This window comes from Plasmodium coatneyi, chromosome 10 (assembly GCF_001680005.1).
Source record: "Plasmodium coatneyi strain Hackeri chromosome 10, complete sequence".
Taxonomy (NCBI): domain Eukaryota; phylum Apicomplexa; class Aconoidasida; order Haemosporida; family Plasmodiidae; genus Plasmodium; species Plasmodium coatneyi.
In genome coordinates this window covers 466,597-490,449 of record NC_033565.1, presented here as the reverse complement: position 1 = coordinate 490,449, position 23,853 = coordinate 466,597, and the positions used below count along the sequence as shown (strand labels likewise).

The following is a 23,853-nucleotide window of genomic DNA, read 5'->3' as shown; positions in this document are numbered from 1 at the left end:
AAGACCATAGATGTGATAGGGCCTCAGAGTGTTACTTCCTTTTTAGGTGTATCCAGACGAAGTTTTTTTTTTTTCCGACAGAAAAGCGCACTGTTGTTTTGACAACTGAACCGCATATCACAGATTGGTAAATTAATCGTAAAGGTAAGTTTAACCGAACGTACACGTTACCCATGTGGAGGTTACCAATTTCGTCTTCTGCGCGTGCTGCACGAGTTTTGCTTTATCTGAAGTTTGAGGTCGCGCTGCAAATATATACTCCGTTAAATAAATGTGGAGCACTGTGGTTTATTTTATTTTGCGCAAATAATTATACCTAGCGGGAAGTAACCCCTTTTTGTGTATGCGTTATTACGTAAAATCTTTTGAAAGAACACGCAGTTATCAATCGCATGTCTATTCGACCCCGCATGGATGACTACGCTAAACAGTGTGCAAACTTCATTCCGCTATGTATCACATTGTAATGTCGCCTTTTCCCGTTTTGCTTCTTTCCTCTTTTTAGTTATACCCCCAGAAGGAGACTCTCCCCCCCCGTGCCGCGCCACAGAACCCCTGTATACTTGAATCTTCGAATAGACTCCCCCATAAGGTAAAATGTTCAAGACTACAGGGGAACTTTTGTACTCCGTGAAGGTGAGTGAGCCCACGAGGGAGGACGCAACGGGGGCGTACAGGAGCCCAGAGTATAAGGACAAGCTATATGATAACTTCGAAGATAATCCACTGAACAATATGTGGGAAATGTTCGATCGGGTGGCAAAGAAGTACAAAGATCGAGATTGTTTAGGTACTCGAGTGAAGGTGAACAACAAGTTGGGTCCTTACAAATGGAAGTCATTCGCGGAAGTAAGGGAATTAATTTTAGCAGTAGGATCAGGTTTAGTGAATATGAATGTATGTCCAGTGATCAGATGTGATGACACAAAAGTAACGAGGGCAAGATTTCTAGGGTTCTACATGCCAAATTGTGAAGAGTGGAATATTTGCGATTTGAGTTGCAATGCATTTAACATAGTAACGGTGCCGTTATACGATTCATTAGGTATAGAATCGAGTAGATTTATTCTAGAGCAGACATTAATGCAGACGATTATTTGCACTAAAGGATGCGCCATGAATTTGTTCAAGTCGCTAGATACGTGTGAAAGAATCTTTTTAAAAAAATTGATTTTGGTGGAGAACGAAGCTGATGCAGAGGTTAAAAAGGCTTGTGAAAAACACCAGCTAGAAATTATTTTGTGGAAAGATCTAATTGCAGCTGGGAAGAAGAAGTTACAAGAACCGAGGCCAGGCAATTTAAAAGACATTGCATGTATTTGTTACACATCTGGAACGACGGGATACCCCAAAGGAGTTATAATGACAAACGGAAATTTCGTAGCTCAGCTAACTTCGTCAGTAACAGGCCCTTCAAGAATAACCCTTTTGGATATAAACGAAAATGACACCCACATTTCGTACCTGCCACTGGCGCATATATATGAAAGGATTATGGTGCTTGTTTTTTGTGCACAGGGGGTCAGAACTGGATATTACTCAGGGAATATCCAAACGTTAGTGGAAGACATTCAGGAGTTGAAGCCAACTTTGTTTATTAGCGTGCCTAGATTGTACAACCGAATTCATGAACGCATATTAAATTCGTTGAAAAAAAAATCGTCAGTGGTTCAATCTTTGTTTAATAAGGGGCTGGAGAGTAAAATAAAAAAGCTAAACAGCACTGGTATGCCCTATCACTTTTTCTGGGATAAACTCGTTTTTAATAAGGCCAAGAAGATCCTTGGAGGAAACATTAGAGCTATGTTGAACGGATCGGCACCGATAAGTCCCGATGTTGTGAAGAAATTGAAGGCCATTTTCTCTGTACCCATATTTGAAGGTTACGGAATGACAGAAGCACTTGGTCCAGCTTTTATGTCACACAGCACAGATGTGAATATAGGCCACATAGGGGGTCCTGTCCCGTGTGTTGAATATAGAGTTGTATCTGTCCCGGAAATGAATTACCTAGTTACAGACAACCCACCTAGAGGTGAACTACAATTGCGAGGACCAGCTATCACCAGTTTGGGTTATTTCAAACTGGAAAAGGAAACGAACGAATTTATCGACAGCGAAGGATGGATAAGCACAGGGGATATTGCGTCCTTTAGTGAAAATGGGTCCATTACCATTATTGATAGGAAGAAAAATATTTTCAAATTAGCACAAGGGGAATACGTAGCAGTGGAAAAAATCGAATCCGTTTACAGGCAATCACTATACATTAGCCAGATTTTCGTTTTTGGATACTCGTACGAATCTGTCCTTGTGTGCATTGTGTGCCCCTCCTTGGACACCATAGAAATATGGAAAAAGCAGAAGAAAATTAATAAGACGGATGAGGAGGTGATGCAGATGCCCGAGTATAAGAAGGACGTTATGGATGATCTAATCAAAATGGGGAAGAAGGATGGGTTGAAGGGGTACGAACAAATTAAGGACGTGTACTTTGCTACGGAACCCTTCACCATCGAAAACGATTTGCTCACACCGACGGGCAAGATCAAGAGGCACGCTGTGCAGAAGAAGTACAAAGAGCAGATCGATAAGATGTACGTGAAGCTGAAGGCGTCGGCTTGAGTGAAGGGGTCGTCCACTGAAAACGCATTGAACGAAGAACCTTTTATCGAATCCTTTGTCAGTCAATTCGTTCCCTTTTCTGTCAGCGATCCGATTGCTAATTGCATACGTAGCGTAGTACATACTAGGAAGAGGCCTTCCTGCTACTTGTTTTTTTAATTTTCTGTGGGAAGGATGGTGTTCATGTGGCGCTCTCTGTAAGTTATGTGGCTTCCAATGGAATCCCCTGCAGATATAACGAACCAGATAGGCAGGCACAGAGAGCCCATCTCCAGGCAAGACTACAATTCGCTCCGCTACATGAGAAGGGTGCCAGATCACCCATGCAACATGTTCGCATAGGAGTGGCACCCATGGGGGTGTACTTGCTCGGCGCTTCCGGTGTTCTCAACGTAGGACGAACATGTATGTACATACATAAGTAGGCATATATGTATATATATGACGTTATGTTTGGCACCTCTTGTCTGGTTATCGAATTTGTTTTAAGCCGCACATACGTATATACATATATATGTGCATATGCTTGCACGTGTATGACCCGCCTGCGAGAATGTAGGAACATGTGTACCCATCTTTGCCCCCACCATTCTGAAGAATTTTTCACTTCGCGCTTGTCACGGCAGAGGCATTCATACACAGAACAGTTATCCCTTTTTTTCTTCTTTTTACATTGTAACAGATTGAAAAAAAAAATTTTTTTTAATAATTTTTAAAACTTTTATGCCATGTTTAAATTGTTTCTCAATAAGGAGAATCTTGGGGGACGGCCCAAGGTGAAAATGTGAAAATGTGAAAATATGGACGTACACGCAGGTAGACTAGACGGGTGTGTTGTGGAGGGAAAAATACATACATAAATTTATATATGTATATATTGTATATGTGCATGTGCTACATTACAGTTGATGCTGCGTCAAACGGGGGTTATTTCTCACCAATTGGAAGGTCTTCACTGGAAAACTGCCAAAAGGCGAACCTTTAGACCAAGCGGATGAAGCGAGTTACGCCTTACCATTATTCCTTTTGTAAACGAGTTGTGAAGCGCGCTTTTTTAAGGTGTTCCTCCTTCACAGCATGATGTGATATCATATGACGACATAACCAGTGTATTTTTTTTTTTTTTTTATTTTAAATTTCCGAGGTGTACGCATATGGGACTACTTGCGAAACAGATACATACACTGGTCACTCGTCGGCAATTTATCTCTTTTGATATGTTTTTGAAAATTGTATTTTGAATTTTTTTTCTCCCGCACGTGGTGAATTTTTCCTTTTTGAAAAAGTGTGAAAAAAGGAAAAAACTTGAAACCGTCGCAAAGGAGGCGAATTTTTTGTGCAAAATGTGCCTGGTACGAGTGATGCGAAATATAAACATGCACAGAGAAGATTTGCAATCCTGGGCAACTACTTTTGTCACCCGATATTTGGAATGACCGCAATGTTATTTTGAAGGAAAATTACAGCAGACCTGTTTCTGGGTGTGCGATTGGATTGGATTGCTTTATTTCCCCCCCCTTTTTTTTTTCCACCGTTCTGAGGTTTCCATTTCAGGAGAGGGACGCACACGTGAACCCCAATTTTGTGTGCATTTTTGGCTACTTGTTGGATGGGCGAACAATTTTTTGTCATTGATCTGTGGTGGTTATTTTCCGCTCTAATTCGCATAGCTCATTAGCACAGCCCATTTTTATGACCCATCCTTTGACCCACTTTGTAAGACTTTTTTTTTTGTCGCCAATTCGACTGAGTGGCCTTTTGGGCTTTCATCCTCGCAGCTTACATCGTTAAACATGTGACGCTTTTAAATTGGGAGGGGGTACTTCCGGAAGACTAGCGCAAGCAGCGAACTTATCCACGTGGGATTGGTTAAGAAAGAGGAAAAAAGGAAACACCAAAGGAATAATCAAACTTACCCAATTAAGCAGAATAACCAAGTTAACGTCAGCGTAAAAACGTATAAGAACATTGCTGTCACATGGAAGGAGAAAAGAGCCAACCTGCTGTGACCCCCACTTGCCGTTCACCACCCGAATGGACAAATCGCCAACCCCTTATAACATGAAAAACTCCGAATCGGGAAGCACGGCGTCGTTAGAGAGCGGTACGAACGTGCATGAGAGGAATGGATTTTTTGAAGGGAAGGAAGGCATGTCTAGGTGCAGGAAACGGAAGCGAAAGAGGAGGAGGGGACATGCACACGAAGTAGGCACGTCGGACGAATGGGAGGAAGAGAAGGACGCCAAAAGGGAGAAACGAAAGGGGCGTTCGCGCAAGAATGAAGACCTGCAAACCAGTGACAGCATTAGTAACTATGAACACTCCAGCGGCATTTCTTTATCAGATGGCAGCTGGTTTAAAAGGAAGGGTCACTCTCCTAGTGGAGATGACGAAATGAAGGTTAGTCTGCCGCATCGTGGGGATACCACCACTGGCAGGAGAATGAAGAGGAAAAAAAAAACCTCAAAATTGGGAAAAGGGAAACAGAGCAGCGCTGACGATTATGCGGAGAGCCACAAAGAGGAAGATTTTTTTACATACCACTCCCAAATTGACAGTGTGTTCAAGGGGGAACAGGAAGAAAAAGAAGTGGAAGACGCGAACTATGAGGAGGACAATGGTAACTACAACGGCTTCGATAGCGGTGCCGAACGGGATGACCACTTATCGGATGGGAGCCCCCTCAAGGAAAGCGATGCGAATGTGCTGCGTGATTGTGACCTGAGGGACTTCCACGGAAGCACGGGGAAAATAATCAAATTGAGAATCCGCAATTTTTTAAACCATGAAAATTTGGAGATGTCTTTCAACTCAAATAAAAATATAATTATTGGAAAAAACGGAAAAGGAAAAAGTGCCATCGCTCAGGCCGTTGCAGTGGGGTTAGGGAGTCAAGGAAAGCACGCAGGTAGAGATATCAGCCTTTCAAATTATATAAAGGATTACGATAAAAATAAGAAAAATTTAGTTTGCTATATAGAAATATTTTTGTCCAATTCGGGGAAGAATTCTTATAAGAGGGAATTATACGGAGATATTATTGTAGTAAAGCGGGTTCTGTCCGCTCATACTAGTAAATTCTTCCTCTATGGAGTGAAACAAAACAGGAAGGATGGTAGTTCCATGTATGTGCACGCCCTAGAGGGGGAAACGCCAGGAAGAGCGAACACTACCCCGTGTGGAACTCCCCACAAATGGAGTCAACCGAACAGAGCGGATTCGCAACTGCATCTGCGTAACTCAAACAGGAGTGCAAAAAGAAAGGCATTCATAGATAGCTACCTCAACTTTATCAAACTAAATATAAGAAGCCCGTGTGTGTATTTGGATCAAGAAAAAGGAAAGCAATTTTTCAGTAATATAACGGAAAAGGCATTGCACAAATTTTTTATGAATTCAGTGGGGCTAGATATAGTCGAATCGGAAATTGAAAAAGAAAATGAGTTATTACAAAATTGCGTTCTTCAAATAAAGCACAAGGAGACGCAATTATCCCCACAGGTGGAAGAAATGAAGCGAATGAAGGAAAGAAATGAAATGCTAAAAGGTGAATTTGAAATTTTGAAAAATTTGGATAATAGCTACAAAATGGTCGTCTTCTTTAACCTGCTAAAGAATACCATCATTCTCTTCAATGAGTATTTAAAGTCTGAAAATTTAAAAAACGAACAGGTAATTTTTAGTATACAGAAAAAGATGAATGGACTTGTGGAGAAAATTGAACTTGTCAAAATGGATGTAAGGAAGGTCATCGAAAGGGATACAGAAGTGTACCTTTTTGTAAAAAAGAACCAAGACAAAGTGGAAAAGTACAAAGACATGATTTGTCAGCTGAATGAACTGAAGCATGAATATGCCAACCGGAAAAACGAAATTGTGAATTATTTAAGTTCGTTTGAGAAAGCCAAGGAAAATAAAAACCTCCTGCAGGAACATTTGCATAATTACCAATCTGAGATGGACAAAATTAATGAAAAAATGAAGGAAGAAACGGAGCGTGAAACACAACTGCGTAACGAAATCAGCAAAAGGGAAAACCAAATCTACGAGATGGAGTACACCATAAATAAAGGAAAAAATACGCTCGAGGAGATAAGTAAACAAATGCATCTCCTCAAAATACACTCCAATAAAATTCAAAAAATAAAAAACACACAAATAAAAAGGAAGATATACACGTATGGGTATGACATATACTCAGTTAGAAGTAATATTTTAAAAAATTACAAAATAGTCAATTCGTCTGAGGAGTTTTGCTCCTCTGTGCTTTACCCACCAGAGTTGTTTCCCCAGGGGAAGAACAGCGTGCTGGTCCAAAACGAATATGTGAAACAAACAAATATAAAAGAGGAAAACCCCGATTTCGTATTCAAGTACGAACCAATAGGACCAGCGGGCGAATACATACGACTGAGGGAACCTGTCCTGAATGAGAAGGTACTATCCATCATCGAGAAGCATCTAGGGGATCTCTTCTACTCCTGGCTGGTCAGCTGTTATGAAGACAAAAATAAACTGAGTAACATGGAAATAGAAAATAAGAACAAAATTAGCATAATCGTAACGAACGCCTTTCAACATATAAACAGAAAAACGCTGCTGCAAAATATTCACTCGATTCTTAGCAAAATGAATGGAAAAACTATTTACTCCTTTTTGAATGTCGATCTTCTTCCAACTGCGCTGCTCTTCTATCTGCATGATAATTTCAAAGTGGTGCAAACTTTAGTGTGTAACAATTCGGAAGAATTGCATGAGCTGTTACGAACAAACGATAGGAAAATTGTTAAGTCGATCTACGTGGTAGATGAATTTGTTGTAGTGAAGGTGCTACCGAACGGGGGATTGCATTACCAGCCTTCCAAGGATGACTACTACAAAAAGCCCATGTTTCTAAACATGCACAATGAGGAGAAATCCCTCTATAAGGCAACTGAAGGGGGCACAACCCTAGACCACAAGCATCAGAACGGGACGAATGTTGTCACAAATGGGGCAGTTGCCACGGTAGGGGACTCCAATGGCGTAACCTTAAACGCGTCCACGAAGCAGCACCCTCCTGATGATGTCGTGACAAATTCAGATTACAAAACGAATGAAGAAAATCTGAACGAGTTAGAAAAAAGGAAGGAAGAAAAGAATGAAGAAATTGTGAAGACGTCGAAAAAGTTACTATCTTGTAAAAACGTCCTAGAAAGTTTAAACGAGTCTTTGAAAAAATGCCAATATGCGCAGGATGAACTGAAGTACCAACACCGAAATATCGAGGAGCTAATACAAAACCATGATGACATTTTTTCCGAACAAATGGACTTAGAAATTAAAGAAAAAAATAAAGACATCGATGAAATAAATGAAAATGTGACAGAAATTGATCAGTATGTAGATACACTGGAAGGGAAGAAGAAAAACACCCTTGATATTTGCCTAACACACAAACGGTTAGTATCAACACATGCTCATTACTTGAGTGAGAAAAAAGACAAAATCGCTAGCATGATTGAGGAGTATAACAGTCTGTGTGAAGTCTTAACCAAACTGGAGCGAGACAAACTGAGAAATGATGAAATCGCTTCGAAAAATAAGAGAAATTTCTTAGTAGCCATAAACAAGCTACACAACATTTACTTTGAATACCTTACAAATGAGTTCCCTATCTCGGAGGCACTTTTGGAGAGTCCTTTCCTGGTGCTAAGGGGAAGGACCGCTAATGTGCCGATAACGAACATTCTCATAGACCGCTCTGGGGAGGAGAACCAGGTGAAAGATACCAAACCTAACGGGGTGGAAGAACCCCTTGGGGAAGACAGCACCAGGCACGACCAAAGTGAGGAGGAAACAATTGAGCAAGGAAAAAATGACGACGCTGCAGAAGAAGGCACAGTGCGTGTTACCTTCACTGTGGAACATCCGAACAGCGGTGCAACCAAGGGGGAGCGCATCTTCACCCGTGTTCCCCTCTCAAATCTCAGTTCCTTTAACCAGCTCTTTGTCCTCTCGAGGAAGGACGAGGGTGGGATGCACAACGAGGAAAGTACTTGCAAAGTTCCTGTCAACTCGTGTGATAAGAAGAGGGAAAGCGAAATAAAGGCCCTTCGCGATTTGGGCCAATATGTAAAGGGGGTACTAACCGGGGGTAGTACTAGCACTACCACGATCAGGACCAGTGGGGCTCCAGCTGGGGGAAGTCATGACAATTTGTTTAGCAAGGATGGCGACAGTTGTGAGGAAGACTCAGCGGGGAAACCTCCGGACGATGGTGCCGAAGCGGAACATATCTCCGTTGACCTGCTGGATGAAAACTACGCCGACGTGCTGTGGAAAAAAAGGTGCGATAAAAAGAAGGAAATCACGGAGCTGCTTAAAATAAACGGCTTTAGCCAAAACGACGGCACAGACAACTCCATAAAAAACTATTTCCACAGTTTAATTGAGCAGTACGAAAATGAAGAAAAAAGTTACAACACACAAATGAAGCAAATTAACGACTTGAAAAATAACTATGATATGCATTTGGCGAACATAAAGCTGCGAAGATCCAAATTTTGTCACGTTTTAAAAAAAACAAAAGAGCAAATAACTGCACACTTTAAAAATATGCTGAAAAGTATGAACAATTACCAAGGCAAAATAGAGTTTGACGATTTGAATAGAAATTTAAAAGTTTTGGTTTCCATTAATCAAGATTTGTCCAAGAATATTTTTATGGAAATCAGCTCCTTGTCCGGTGGGGAGCGGTCGACCATTCAAATGGCCCTCCTGGCATCTTTGTCCCTCACGGAAACGTCTTCCTTCCACATCTTCGACGAGCTCGACGTGTACATGGACGAGCTCACTCGGGTGAAGAAGTAAGGCGGAAAATGCGCAAAAAAAAAAATAAAATAAATAAAATAAAATAATGTGCAGAGAACTACCCGGGAGACTTACCAGAGAAGTTGCAATTTTATCCCCACGGTGTTCACATACTCCCCAGGAAGGGATGCGAAACTGTGGAGTGTCCATAAAAGTGCTTACCCGCATTTTGCCCTCCCATGAAAGACACATTGCAACATTTGCAAAAACGCGCACACATATTATTTTTTTTTTTTTCCCACACCATCCTCATCAGCATGCAGCGCTTTTGTGAATTCATAGAACAGAACAACGACAAGCAGTACTTCTTCATCACGCCGCACATCGAAATAACGGAGTTGTTTTTAGGTAAGACATGCGTTGAGCAGTGCAGTAGTGTTTGTGTCTACGCATAAGGGATAAAGATGTTAGTAAAACTGCCCTCTTTGCAACACATTGCTATGCTTGCCAGCTTTAATCCCATCCAAGGAGTTGCGCATGTTTAAATGAAAATGCGTGAATCCTTTTTTTTTACCCCCTTTGCAGGAGATGCCAAGGAGAGGAAGGCCAAAATATTAAATTTGTCCTGAACATTTGAATTAAAAAAGTATGTTTTTTTTTTTTTTTTTTTTTTCCCACAATTCCTTTTTTTTATGTTTAAGTTGTTTTCTTCCTTGATAAACCGAATTATTAAATGGTGTGGTCGTACGTGAGCGCGTATGGCCCCGAATGGTTTGTCGCCCATTCGTTTAGTTGCTTCTTCCTATTTTCCTCTTTTTTTTTTTCTTTTTTTCGTGTTTGTGTGTACAAGTACACAGTTTTACAAAAACACTGTCAATAAACAATTGCTCAATTTTGCGCTTTCAAAAAAGGAAAATATGTAACATTTTAAATGATCACACGGTCAAGCATGCCTTTGGCTTTCTCAATTGATAAGAAAACCGTCACATTTATTTACTCTGTGGGCTTATCCATTACACGCTGCAACACAGCGATACATTCGCCGCCCAGAGGGACACAACAACAACGGGTGGAACCACCTCTAAAGGGAACAATAAATCTTTCACTGTTAATAATGTTAATTTGATGAAACGTTAAATGAGAAAAAGACGACAAATTGTTTAAAAAAAAAAAAAAAAAAATTAAACTGATATCTCGAGGATACTATGGGTACGTACACACCAGGACTGGCACAGCGTACAAGTTAATTTGCACATGCGACATCACACATTAGGCATGCGTTTGGCATTTTAAAATTAGTACTATTAAGGTGGGGGGATATTCAAAAAAAGGAAAAAAATAAGTGAAAAAAAAGCGAAGGGATAGAATATCGAAATGGAAAAAGCGTAAAAAGGGAACACTCTCGCGCGATTAGGAAATATTTTTATAAACACGATTTGTTAAACGAAATTTAGACAACTGGGAAATTAAAAGTCTTAAAACAAATTAAAGAAATTTTTTTTTTTTTTCTTTGTATAGTACGTGATGGAACTATATCACACTTTAAAAGATTTTATGAATAACATTGAAAGAGCGCAGGGGTGGAAGGGGAAAAAAAAAAAAACAAAAAAGGACAACAATTGCAATGGTATCGCAGTGGCATAGTGGCAAAAATGAAAGGCAACATGGGTGGAAAAACAAAAATTACTCCAGGTCAGAGATCCCAACTACGTGATGATACCTCCGACGGTGAAATTTGGAGGTGGTCATACGTGTATATTACACGATACGCGCTTCGTTTTTTTTTTCTTTTCCCATCTTTCCGTCCTTACTGGCGATCTCTCAACTGATCAGAAGGAACACGAAGAAGACATTTCAACGAATCATGAAATTCTCACAATGCTCCATTTCCCCGTGTCATAAAAAGTAGCTATTCTTATACACATTATCACTTAAGCCATAAATTTTATTCGTGTAGGATTGAAGGATGTTATTTTCCTGACTGTTGTCATTATCGTAATAGTTGCTTAAGTTCGATTTCCGGCTGTTGAATTCTCCATTTTCATGGTTTGAATGAATGCTTTGGTGTATATTATTTATGTACTTGGATATTTGGTCTTGGTTTTGTTGCAAGAAGCGCTGTGCTTCATTGTTTATTTGTTCATTGTAATTTTGCATGCGTTCGTTGATGCCATTTTTTATTCCATTTAAAGTGTGTGAGTTTTTTAAAAAGTTTCCTGTTTTGTTTTGGCTTTGTGTCATTTGCGCGGCTCTCTTTTTTGACGTGGCGGCTGGGATGTTTTGCAGACCTTCATTCTTGTCCACTGCAAAGTGGGTCATCACGTTGGATGGGTATTCTTCTGCGCTTTGAGGGAGTAGTGCGTTGTACTGGCCTCCACCGACGTGGTTTCCCATTAAGTTGTTGTGGCTATGGTGGTTACTGCCGATTCGGTTGCCATTGACGTGGTTGCCATTGACGTGGTTACCATTGATATGGTTACCACTGATATGGTTACCACCAACATGGTTACCACCAACATGGTTACCACCAACATGGTTACCTCCAACATTGTTCATGCCGACGTGGTTGCTGCTCATGCGCTTGGTACTCATGTCGACGCAGCTGTCGTAGATGCCTACCGTGTTGTCCACGTATTCACTGTCACTGACGTTTTTGTCATTACCCAAGTGCGAATTGCCGTTCACTATGTTGTTGAGGGCCATTATGTTAAAAACGTTCTCCTTATAATCATCCGTGCATGAATGGAACTGGCTGTAATAATCGTCCCCATGGTTAAAAGAGGAACCATTCTTCTCGTCTTCATTATTCACACAATGATCACAAGGATTATTAGTCAAATTCAGTTTGTCCTCATAATTTCTTTCACAGTTGTACTGTCCTAGGTTATAATAATTTTCGCTAAAAACTGGGAAATTCTTGCTGCGATTATTTTCCCTTGCATTAATATACGTCGAAAAGAATAAAATAAGTTTCAGCTTGGCAATTAATCCAAGGGCTGCCAATACGTACAGTCTTTTAAATTTATCTTTTTCCTTTTCTGACATATTTACATAATTCAGTAAATTGATTCTCAAAAAGGTTAGCTGTGCTGAAATGGGCGTAATTAATCCTTCTATAAAATATATGTCCTTCAAGTGTATTATAATATTTTCGCTAGTCACTTGGTAATTCATTGCTTCCGCTTCCCAATCCTTTACAAAATTCCCGTCAACCTGGGGAATTAGCGACTCCTTTAGCTTTAACAAAATGTGGATTCTTTCCTTGAAGTTTATTAAAGCCATTCTATCTTGCTTTATCTTATAATTGGTTTGAACAAGTAGTCGTGTGCACACACTTCGGCAATGTTGTTAAACGGGTGAGCACAATTTTTATGGCAACGTGTTGGCACTTATCCTTTCGGCTTGGGGGTTGCCAACGCCTTTGATACCCCCCTTGCTGCTTCCCTTTTGCTGTCCGTTTCCCCCCTATCTGCGCTTTCCCTGCTCCTTTTTGGCTCCTCCTTTGGTGGCAGGTTGGACAAAAATATTTTTCGAACAAAATTTTGTTAACAAGCTTTGGCCATAAATTGCAGCCCTCACGATCGCACATGTATTTAAACACACAAGCACGGGGGGGCTGGAAGTTAATTCTGGCCTGCTGAACATACGTAGGGGCAGGTATTTATGTTCGCGTGGGGAGGACCACACCAGAAGGCACAAGCATATGTAAACATGTGCATATGTACATATATACACATATACTTATATATATACGTACGTGTAGGCGTGCAGACCTTTCTCGCCTCTCCCTTTTAAAGTTAATTTTTAAGAAAAACAAAAGGACAGTGCGCACGAGGTGGGGAAAATATAAATCTACTATAAAACAAATGACATAAATTATCACAAAAAATGTTTAAAAATGCTTGTTTTAAAGGCATTCACAAAAAAAGCTGTCATTAAAAATTTTGACATAGAGACTGGATTAAGTACAAATGAAAGGTTAAAAATGTTTGTAGCAAAATGAACAAGAGAAAAAATATGAGCCATTGTCATATGAAATGGCACAAAAAAAAGGGGAAAATAAAATGTGGAAAATAATGGGTGGGTGAATATGTATAGGCGAGGGAACGTGTAAACTTGTAAACGTGTAAAAGTGTAAACGTGTAAACGTGTAAACGTGAACAGATGGGAGAATAAATTCATGCGGGTATAGTGGGCGAGTGGGCAAGCAGGTGTAGGAAAATAAACGAAGGGGAAGTGTAAAAAAAAGGAAAATAAAGAAAAGGCATGAAAATGAATGTAACACAATCACATGGAAAAATGACAAGCAAGAGAAAGGTCAAAATAGTTTCTCAGTAGGGTTTAAATACTATGAAAATAAATCGAAAAACGCAAAGGAAAAAAATTAAATGCAAAAAAAAAAAAAAAAAAAAAATATAACACCCTGAACTTTATGGCATGGTCAGGTAAATATAGAGTACAGTGGGGAAAAATAAAAACAAAATAACGTCGCAGGGTGGAAAAAACATGGGAAGGTGTAAAAAAATGAAGCGTTGAGGTCTTCACATTTTTGGCACCCTTCAGAGGGTTTAACCCCCATCATTTAACTCCCATCATTTAACTCCCAACGTTTAATCCCCACCGTTTAATTCCCACCGTTTAATCTCTCACACTCTTAACCTTTTAACAATTTAAACAGCAACCGTTTCGCCCCACAAGCGCGCAATCCCCGTGCCCTTACACCTTTACACCCTCTACAAAATTCCCTAAAATTCCCCCTAAAGGAAAATGGCTTAAATCCTTCAAAATGCATATGTCGTGGTTTTTTCCGCTGTTTTTTTTTTTTCTCAACATTTAAAAGGTAAATTTGTTAACATGTTGGAAACACATTTATGTGAAAAATCAGAAAAGTGAGTTTCCGGCGGATGTGCATAGGAATGTAAAAGTGTACTCATATGTAGTAAGCAGAGTTCCGTGTGAAGCGCGCTCTTGAGAGTTTTGACAAGTGCCTTTATTTTAGCCCCATGAACAATCTGGGAAGAGACAATTTTTATTTGCCCCTACTGGCGGTACCCCATTTTAACCTCCCCCCACGTAAATATTTATTTTTTTAAAAGTGGCATTATCACCGAACTGTTTTTTCTTTTCTTGCATGTACACATTTAGGCCGCAAAATGGGAGTTTCCGTGTGAACAAATCACGGGGCTGCAAAATGTGCCCAATTTTTTTTTCCCCCTCTTTCATTTTTGTTGTTTCTTACGCGAAATGGTTAGGAAAAATATGTTGCTTTCCCTTTTTGCCATTTTTCACCTAAATTACTATCATGCAGTTCCACTTAGGTTGTTTCACTTGCTAATTTCCCGCGCACCTATGTTTCCCCGTTGCTCTTAAAAGGTATTTGCCCTTTTAAATGACGAAAAAATGTACCGCAAGAAGTGTAACGAATTTGAAAATTAAAAAGGGGGACAGGGGCATCAATTTTTAAAATGAAAAATTAGCTTTATGGGAACGTTTTTTTTTCTTTTAATATATTTTTTTTTTTCCTTCCCACATGTAGGAGTAACTCCAAAGGGTCGCGTTTTACTCACATTCGCAAAAAGTTAGGGTAAATTAAATTTCTCTTCTTTTTCCTTCACGGTTTATTACAACCGATTTGCCTCTTCCACGTTGATCTTATTGTTTGCCTCAAAGGGTTGACTCATCCTACTGCGTCGCTAACGAGCGGCAGTTAAAACGGGACTTTCTTGCGCCACACAAAAGTTTCTCCAAGTGGGCACATACGAAGGAGAACGCGGTGATGATCCCATTGAGCAGATGTGTACACATTTTATTCAATGTGCTGTGAGCAGGTTTTCCCCGCACTCATTCCATCGTGCAAGTTAATTTCCCCTCAGATGGAACGAACCATTTTTGCCACATACAAAATGATAGATAGGATGACCAAACTATGAGGGGTTGTGTCTATATCCCCTGATGGGGTGATAATTCATGTGGGGGTCCCCACTTCTTTAAAGCTTACGCTAACATGTGATAAGGGCATTAGCGCAAATATATCCAATTAGCGTGTCCGCGAAGGGGGGGAAAGCTCCTATAATTACTTCTGGGTGCTCACACAAAAGTAGCATCACTGTTAAAAATGCGTAAAATGTTATGTTAGGAGAAAACAGAAAGAGCAGTTCTTAAATCACCGCAGTGATGACACGGAATTGAAAAATAACTGCGCCATTTATGTTGTTTCACACTGTATGGCAAAGTTGAGTAAGGGTTATCAGGGGTATTTTTCCCAGGGGGATATTTCCAAACTGAAAAGTAAAACGACTGCACTCCCCTGTGGCATGCTGCGTTTGAGACCATACTAAAAATTGCCAAAAGGGGTAAGAGGTCTTCTTGTTTTTTCAATGCCTTTTTGAACTGAACGTGTGCAGAATTTTTTTTTTTTCATGTGGCAATTTGCATAAACCGTTGGACGCATGCAAAAAAAAAGTGGCAGAAAGGAACCCACACGGTTAACATTTTTTTTAGCGAATAAAAATTGCCATTTGCACTTTAGGGGAACTTCATCATGATGATAACTTTTGGTATATTAAGTATCGTTACATTCTCCGGACACAACCATTTTTGAGGTTAAAAAAAAAGGTTTATCCTTGTGTTTTCCCGAATAAGGCTAAATTTGCCATCAACTGATGTGTTTTTTTTTTTTTTTTTTTTTTTTTTTCTCCTTTCGGTGTTCCCAATTGGACTTCCTTTCCAGACAAAATGACACTACTTGTTCGTGCGATATGTACATATGCGCACATGTGGCTTACCCCCCTTTGCATACACAAACATGTTTAAACGTGCTTATAAGTTTGTATGCAACGGCACACACAGGTGGCCACATCGGCAGGGGTTCGTAAAATGGCAGGAGGCACTTATTTGGCAATGGCGCACCAATTGAAGCCTTCTAAAATTCAGCGTGAGGACCTGCAGTGACGTAATTTTGTTTTTTTTATGTACATTACTTTTTTTTTCATCTACCGTTCTTGTTTTTTATATTTTCATTCCAAAAAGGGAGGTGAAGCTTTTTTTAAAGAAGTAACCTGCAGTTTTCGCAAATCGACGTGAACTTAACAGGAGAAAAAAATAAAATAAAATAAAACGAGCGGGAAATTACATTACAGAGGAATACGCAACGGGAAGAAATTTTCCTGTATCGAAAAGGAAGAGCATAGTGCAACACAAAAAGGGGGCCACACAGGAAAAGGCATTTAGAGCAATAGGTGCATAATTTCAGGCACTCCGCCACCCCCCCGTCATTGTGGAAGATGCCGACGGAGCGCATGATGGAGGGGAGCAGCCGCTACATTTCCAATGCATATTTGGAGGAATGCACCGAATCGGACAATAACGAACAGGTGATAAGGAGGAAGATAAACGAGTATGCTTTCAAGTTAAATAACGAAATGGAACGTCACTCGAGCCAGTCCATATATTGTGGAGTGGGTGGAATTCTCTACATGGATATCATCCTCTACGAAGGGAATGACGATTACACATTTTTACAATTTGGAAATAACATAGTGAGGAAAATAAATTCCTACAGAGGGAAAGACGCCATTAGTTTTTTAGAAGGACCCAGCGGATTGTACAGCTTAGCTGTCATGCTGCATTACTATATGGAAAATAAATCAAGTGTAGAAAAGTATATACAATTTTTGGTCACCTATTTGAAGGATAAAAAGGAAGAATTGGTATCCATAAGTGGAGAGTGTGAATTGCTATATGGAAAATGTGGTTGCATATATTCCTTCCTTTTATGTAAAAATGTGTGGATAAAATCGGATCATAAATACACCATATTGCAGAATTTGTATATTATTATGACGTCCATTTTTGAATATGGCTTATTAAAAGGTTCCACCATGTGGAACGTAACGTCTCTGTCACTTTACTTCGAATGGCATGAACAGATTTACCTCGGGGCTGCCCATGGGTATGCAGGCATTTTCCTCGTCTTATACAAAATGATCATGTTTTTTCATAACAATTTGAAAGAGCTATGCGAAGCGTTGCTAAAAGTGGACAGTATCCCCACCCCAGAGGTAGATGATGAGGCAAAATACAAAAGGTGCAAAAGCAACACCGTGGAAAAGCTGAATGAATACCTGTACTTGATATATAAAGTAACAGACCAAATCATGGACCTGTACCTTACAGACAGTTGTAATGTTTATTCTTCCATTAAGAAAAATAAATCACAAAAAAAAAATGACACATTAGTTCAGTGGTGCCATGGCAACATCGGCTTCGTCATCCTAATAATTGAGTTGTTGAAATGTCCATTTGCCCCCAACTATTTTGTCAATAAATATAGTAAAGGATATTTGGAAAAAATGGGCCTCCTCATATGGGAACGGGGGTTACTATATAAAGGGATGGGACTCTGCCATGGCATACCAGGAAATGGGATCGCCTTCTTATATCTGTATAAACATACAGGCGACAGGAATTGGTACATTAAAGCCTTGAAGTATGCCCTCTTTTGTATTAAACATTTTGATCGATTTTACGGCGTGCCAGACAGACCCAATTCGCTCTTCGAGGGGTATGCGGGGTTGGTCGTCTTCCTTAACTTTGTCTTGAAACCCGACTCGACTTACTTCCCAGGGTACGACATCCCCCCCGATTTGCTTCCAGTGGTGGGTTAGCAGGATTGGGAAGGGGGGGTGTCCTCCAAAATCCTTCCCACAGCATGAGGAGGAGTTCCAACACACACATGTATATATGTATGCATGTATGTATGTATGCACCTATTCACACGCGCACGACCCCCTTGGGCCATCCCAGCAGGGGACACAACACCGCATGTACATTATCATATGTAATACCATTGCTACACGCGAAGTGGTAAAACAGCCAATCGCATGGCTACAAAAAAAAACAGGCAAAGGTGTTACAAGAGTGTTACTTTGGGATGTACCTGCCTGGTACCTTTTTGCACAGCGAAGGGACCGCTTCAGACAGGTGAGTTAGAACTCCCGTCACCAACATTAACGTCTCCGTCCGCCTAACTACATGTCTACTTACGCATACCATTATTTGAACGCATGCATACTCCTTGTTTTAGCCATTTGTGTGTGGCGTTTACGCTAATTTCATCCATCCTCTTCAACCCTGTAACGAATTCATGTCAGTATAAAATATACCCACCTGATTAAACGCGCTAAATGGAAATGATCCTTTCAATTGGGTAAGTCTACAAAGGGACATATGCATAATGCCCCTTGTTAATCGAATAATATTCTTTGTAGCAACCGCGTGGGAGAATACTTCCTATGTCGGTCAGTCGCCCCAGTGGGTAGATGATGAATAGGAGAGTGCCCCCTCGAAGAGGCATCCCATCGGTGCAGTGAAGATTAGAAGTAGAGTGGGGGACAAACGAAACGGATAAGCGTAAAATTTTTTACTGAACGTCAAATGACGAATTACTCTCCTCTTTGCACAAATAAAAAAGGAGGCGGATCAGTATCTCCCTGGGCAGTGTTTGTTAACATGTGTACAAGTTAAAAAGGGAAAACTATCGAACGAAAAAAAAAAAAAAAAAAAAAAAAAAAAATAGACATGTAAGAGGAGCGCACACGATGTACGTATAAACTTGGCTGAGGCCAAAACGAAAGAGGTGGCCCTGACACGAATAAGATGAAACGGATGAAAAGTTGCCAAGTGGGAGATGAGCACACACCGCAACTATGTGGCGACATTCAGGAAGAAGGATTCCAAACTTCCATTCGACCCAGCCACGGTTAAATATACACTAGTGGGAGAGGATCCAGGAGGGATGGACGAACGTTCTGACCCTTTCCTTACTCTGCCAATTGGTACACTATGGGGGGGATGTTCCCCATTTGGTGATGCCATTTTGGGTATTTCCTTTTTCCTAATTACATAAACATTTATGCACGAAACATCATAGACAGCCATTTTGATTTTTTTTTCCCTCTTTAAAAAAATTTTTCCATTCTTGTTCCTTCTCACCTTCCAAATGGAGATGTACTGATCCCAGGAGACGCTTGCCACAAAATTGGAAAAGAGGGCCAACGATCTGATGGAGGACAAATGCGCGTTGGTAAAACTCCTCTTTTGTACAACTGACAGGTGTATATTGTTAGGCTCTCCATTTAGCAAAGCTTCGGCAGGAAGACAAATTTTCATCGTGAGGACATTTAAGGACTGATCATCCCCACAGGTGAATACCTCTAATGTGTCCTTCTTCCTCTTAACGCATATTTTGTTTATTCCATTCTGATGCAACTTCACCTTCTGCATCAGCGGCATTAGCTTTTTTCCAAAATGGTAGAAATGAATCTGTCCGTTATTTAATCCACAGCATAGTATGCTCCCCAGGAATATCTTACTCCCCTTTCGTTTGTTTAGGAAAAGATGCTCAGTCGATTCATGCGGATTGTTGGGAGGGGACGTCAAACCTTCATATTTTTCTGCTTTTTCCCCCCCATTTATCTGCTCAGTTTCAACGCTATCATTGTCGTTATCGTTTCGCGTGTGTAGATGCCCCCCAAATTGTTCACATGAACAGCTTCCTTTTTCATCCCCTGCAGAGTTGTCAAATAAAAGCCTTTTTTGAGAAGAGCAACTTGTTAGATGGCCCCTTCCATCGTGTAACCCACTGTGTGCCAAAAAAGCACTCAAAAAAATGTCCGTTAAACTTAAAGCCAAAATGGTGCTACCCAAATTGTATGAACATACAAGATGGGCCAGCTGCACAACTTTGCAAAAAATGATGTTCTCGTAATGCGCAAATTCATAGTCGCCTGTATAGTGAAGTATATCCCCAAGTGATGTGCCAACGAATAGATCCACCCTAAGGAGGTGTTTATTTCCATCGGTGAGTAACACACTGAACCTTCCCTGCACAGATAGGAAGCGCAAATCGCTGGAAAACTTCTGCACTCGTACCTTTTCTACGTGATAAATTATGGGTGTTTTTTGAGCATCCATATGTAGGTAAAATATGTTGATCGAGTTTTTTGCTCCAACGCTGGTCAGCAGTTTTAATTTTTTAAAATGGTGAAACGGGCTCTTTAAGAAGCACATGTAGAATATTGGCTCACTGTGGTTATACACATTTTGGATAATGTCCATTCTATGATTTAGGAGGTTAATTTGGCTTTGCCTGGAGGGGGAGTAATGCTTCTTCCCGGGTGAAAATTCCGTGCCGTCAAATTTTCTGCTAGATAGTCTAGCATCCTGTTTGCCCTCCTTGGAGGGAGCGCCGTGCTCTTCTCCCGACCTGCCACCCATGTTATTCCCCCAATTGGTATCATTTCCCCTGTTTATGAAACACTTCCTTTTCGATTTTGCAGGACACCACTTCTTCACCTGAACAATCTTTATCGTTCCATCTTCTGAACATGTGCACAAATATCTTTTACTTACCCACAGGATGGATGAAACATTTTTGGCGTGAAACCCTGCGTCGATGTATATTTGCTCGTACGGGACGGTGGCCTTCCGGTGACTGCTGCACAACGTTTTCACGCAAAAATGGACATTCTTCTCTTTACAAAAACAGAAGGAAAATGCTTTCATCACATATGGGGAAAATTTCGTGAACATGCTGAGGGGGCGTCTGAAACCACCGCACTCGACGGACAGGTACTCCACTTTGTTTCGCAAATCGTAAAGAACGAATTGTTTATCCTTAAAGCAGCAAATGAACATGTTCTGTGTATTTTCCTCCTCACCGTGGGTGGGTGCAGTGCTTCCCTGCAATTTGATGTTTGTGCATTGCGTGGTGTCTCCACGGTATTCGTGTTTTACATTGCCCGTGTGACCCACTTCTTCATCCAGCGCTAGATTGGACCCCGCATGTACCTCCCTATCCTTACCAACTGACATGGGCAGCAACTTATAAATGGAGGTATAATAACCAACTTTAATTAAGCACAGCCTGTATAAGGTATACACCCCGTTTCCATCCTTATACAGCTGGTACTTAAGGACTTGCCCGTTCTGCCCACACGAGTACACAAACCGATCTATTATCTTAATGTCAAACACTTTTCTGTTACTATGGACACGTAATTTATGCTTCGACTTGACAAAAGAATTAGCAAAGTCGTAAAAGACTTCCTCTGAATTCTGCTCAATGGGTGTCTTTACATAGATAACGAAGATACACCCATATTCATCGCCCACCAAAAATATGATACCCATTTTTTTTTTCCTTTGCTTCAAAAGGTAATTCACTGAAATTATTTTGGACTTTTTATTCTTCACGTCGATTTCTGTTTGCGCGACTTTGTTTACCTGCATTTTGTGTCCACCTTTTTCTGCGCTGAATATTTGAATAGCTCCCGTGTGGTCAAAAACGGCTAGAAGTAACGCACGGAGGTGTACCACTCTGCTCTGGCGTGGGTCCTTCTCATGGTTATACACAATTTGGTAGAAGCTGCCCATTGCGCTGGGGTCACCATTGTTGTACCGGTTTCTACTGCAGCTCCCTTCGGAGGTCCCCCCTTCCACCACCTCCTTCTTCACCCAGGCGTGCAAAACGTCTTCGACATTGTCATACCCCCCATGGGAAATCAACATGTCGTAATTCACAGATGCCAGGGGGACCAAACACATCTCACTGATGCGGTGGTTGAAGCATTTGAAATAAGTTAGCTCCTTGTTCTGTTCATCAGATTTTATCGTCTCGGTTGCAACATTTTCATTTTTTAAATAAATGAAGGAGCAAAATCCGTTGCTAAATCCGAGACATATATAATCCAAACCATGAAAAGCCAGGCACGTCAAGAAGTAGTTTTTTTTTTCCTCCTCATAAATTAACAATACTTCTATATTTTTCGTGTCTTTCGTTTTAAGGACGTATATGCGTCCTGCATTGGTGCTGATTATTATGTCGTATAAATTTACGTAGCTTACCGACCTGATCCAGTCGTTACTCTTTTTCAGTTTTTCCTCCAGGTAGTCCACTACAAAGTGGACGGAGTCGTTTTGCACCACCAGGTCCTTTGCACATGTGTATTGCGTACCCGGCTCGTTTGGTAACTGGTTGCAGGGGGTACTCTGCTTTGTATATGACGGTTGATTAACGTTGGAAATGCTTTCATCGTCGGTGAGATTAACCCTTTTCGACTCAGCCATGTGGATGTCATCAGTGTGGTCCCTTTCGGAATGGCCACCCATGCACGCACTGTCTCCATTCGTTATTTGCACAGTGCTCGTGTGAGTGGATTCCTTTGGTTCCGCTTGGCCGGCTACACCGTTGGGCGCAGCAGTAGTGGCACAATTTTTGCTAACCCCCCAGGACAGGGACCTGACATGCACAGTGCCATTGTCACTACCCGAAATGATCACCCCCAAAGGTGCGTGGAAGCAGATACATCTGACGGTGCTTCCGTTATTGTTTCCGAATTGGAAGTAATTCTCGGTATTCCCCCTTTCGTAGACAATGCAAGTGGAGTCTTCGCTGCACGTCATGAAATAAATCTGCTTGTTGAACACTCCCATGTCGATGTCCCATATGCGGGCATCGTGCCCAGTTAGCACCCTAACGCATTGGTAGTGATAATGTGCGTGGTAGCGGTTGTGGTTGCACTGGATCAATTCGTTTCCATTTTGTGTGTTCATAAGGGGGTGTTCCTTTTGCGCTTTTACAGACATCCGTCTCCATATGCGCCCCTCTCTGTCATCCGAGACGGAACCGACATATTTATTCTTTCGAAAAAACTTGACCTTAAAAATGATTCCTCTGTGTCCCGCTAATTGTTCAGTATGTTCCAAAGAAGTGATTTTTTTGGGATGGCAAAATTTTAGAATTTTTTTTTTTTTTCTCAATTTGAAATTCCATAATAATATTTTGTTGAAAGGGGTTCCTCCAGCTACCTCAATTTTGTACATTTTTTTTTTCTCATGAATGGAAATGTCTGCACTGTATAGGAGGTGTATTCCTCTGAACTTATACTTCCTCGAGCTGATCCCTCTGTAAATGTGTAGTAGTACAATGCTTCCATTGCTTAAGCATAGAAGAATCACATTGCGGTTATCCTTTGTGCCACGAGTTCCTTTCACATTCTCATCGTAGTATCCCTCATCGGTTTTTTTATAAGTGGGGATTAAGAACTTTGCCCGTAGTATCCACTTGTTGGTGCAGTACTTAGTAACAAGTTTTAAATCACAGGTTTTTCCATTTGAAGAAATATTTAGCTTATAGCAATAAATTTTGTGCACCCCGTGGGCAATTAATATGCCACCATTTTGGGACCTCCTTTGAAATGTCAATCCGTAGATGTTGCTGCTTGTTGAGGCTGCAAAATGCAGAAGCACATCTACAGTTGTTACGTTTATTATTTTTATTGTATTTCCAAAGGAGACGCACACCAGCTCTCTGTCGATAATGCACACTGCCTTGACGCCGTGGTTCGCGCATATTCGTCTGCTCTCGATCATTTC

At 40.8% G+C, this 23,853-nt stretch overlaps 5 protein-coding genes across 5 annotated transcripts; 3 read left to right on the top strand and 2 right to left on the bottom strand.

Annotated features, from left to right (window-relative positions):
* Window positions 1-597: 597 nt before the first annotated feature.
* PCOAH_00029100 (Long-chain fatty acid CoA ligase) lies at window positions 598-2,625 on the top strand (the record flags this gene model as incomplete). Its single annotated transcript, XM_020059712.1, has 1 exon — window positions 598-2,625. One exon carries the CDS (start codon window positions 598-600, stop codon window positions 2,623-2,625), a length of 2,028 nt encoding a protein of 675 aa, XP_019915360.1.
* Window positions 2,626-4,659: 2,034 nt separating this feature from the next.
* Window positions 4,660-10,046, top strand: PCOAH_00029090 (Uncharacterized protein; the record flags this gene model as incomplete). The annotated part of the gene is made up of 3 exons (XM_020059711.1): window positions 4,660-9,473; window positions 9,734-9,825; window positions 10,003-10,046. The coding sequence occupies 3 exons, from the start codon at window positions 4,660-4,662 to the stop codon at window positions 10,044-10,046; spliced, it is 4,950 nt and encodes a 1,649-aa protein (XP_019915425.1).
* A 1,267-nt stretch (window positions 10,047-11,313) lies between these two features.
* PCOAH_00029080 (Uncharacterized protein) lies at window positions 11,314-12,699 on the bottom strand (the record flags this gene model as incomplete). Its single annotated transcript, XM_020059710.1, has 1 exon — window positions 11,314-12,699. The coding sequence occupies one exon, from the start codon at window positions 12,697-12,699 to the stop codon at window positions 11,314-11,316; it is 1,386 nt and encodes a 461-aa protein (XP_019915515.1).
* Window positions 12,700-16,700: 4,001 nt separating this feature from the next.
* On the top strand, window positions 16,701-18,083 carry PCOAH_00029070 (G-protein coupled receptor; the record flags this gene model as incomplete). Its single annotated transcript, XM_020059709.1, has 1 exon — window positions 16,701-18,083. The coding sequence occupies one exon, from the start codon at window positions 16,701-16,703 to the stop codon at window positions 18,081-18,083; it is 1,383 nt and encodes a 460-aa protein (XP_019915352.1).
* Window positions 18,084-19,122: 1,039 nt separating this feature from the next.
* On the bottom strand, window positions 19,123-23,850 carry PCOAH_00029060 (Uncharacterized protein; the record flags this gene model as incomplete). The annotated part of the gene is made up of 1 exon (XM_020059708.1): window positions 19,123-23,850. The coding sequence occupies one exon, from the start codon at window positions 23,848-23,850 to the stop codon at window positions 19,123-19,125; it is 4,728 nt and encodes a 1,575-aa protein (XP_019915452.1).
* Window positions 23,851-23,853: the final 3 nt, after the last annotated feature.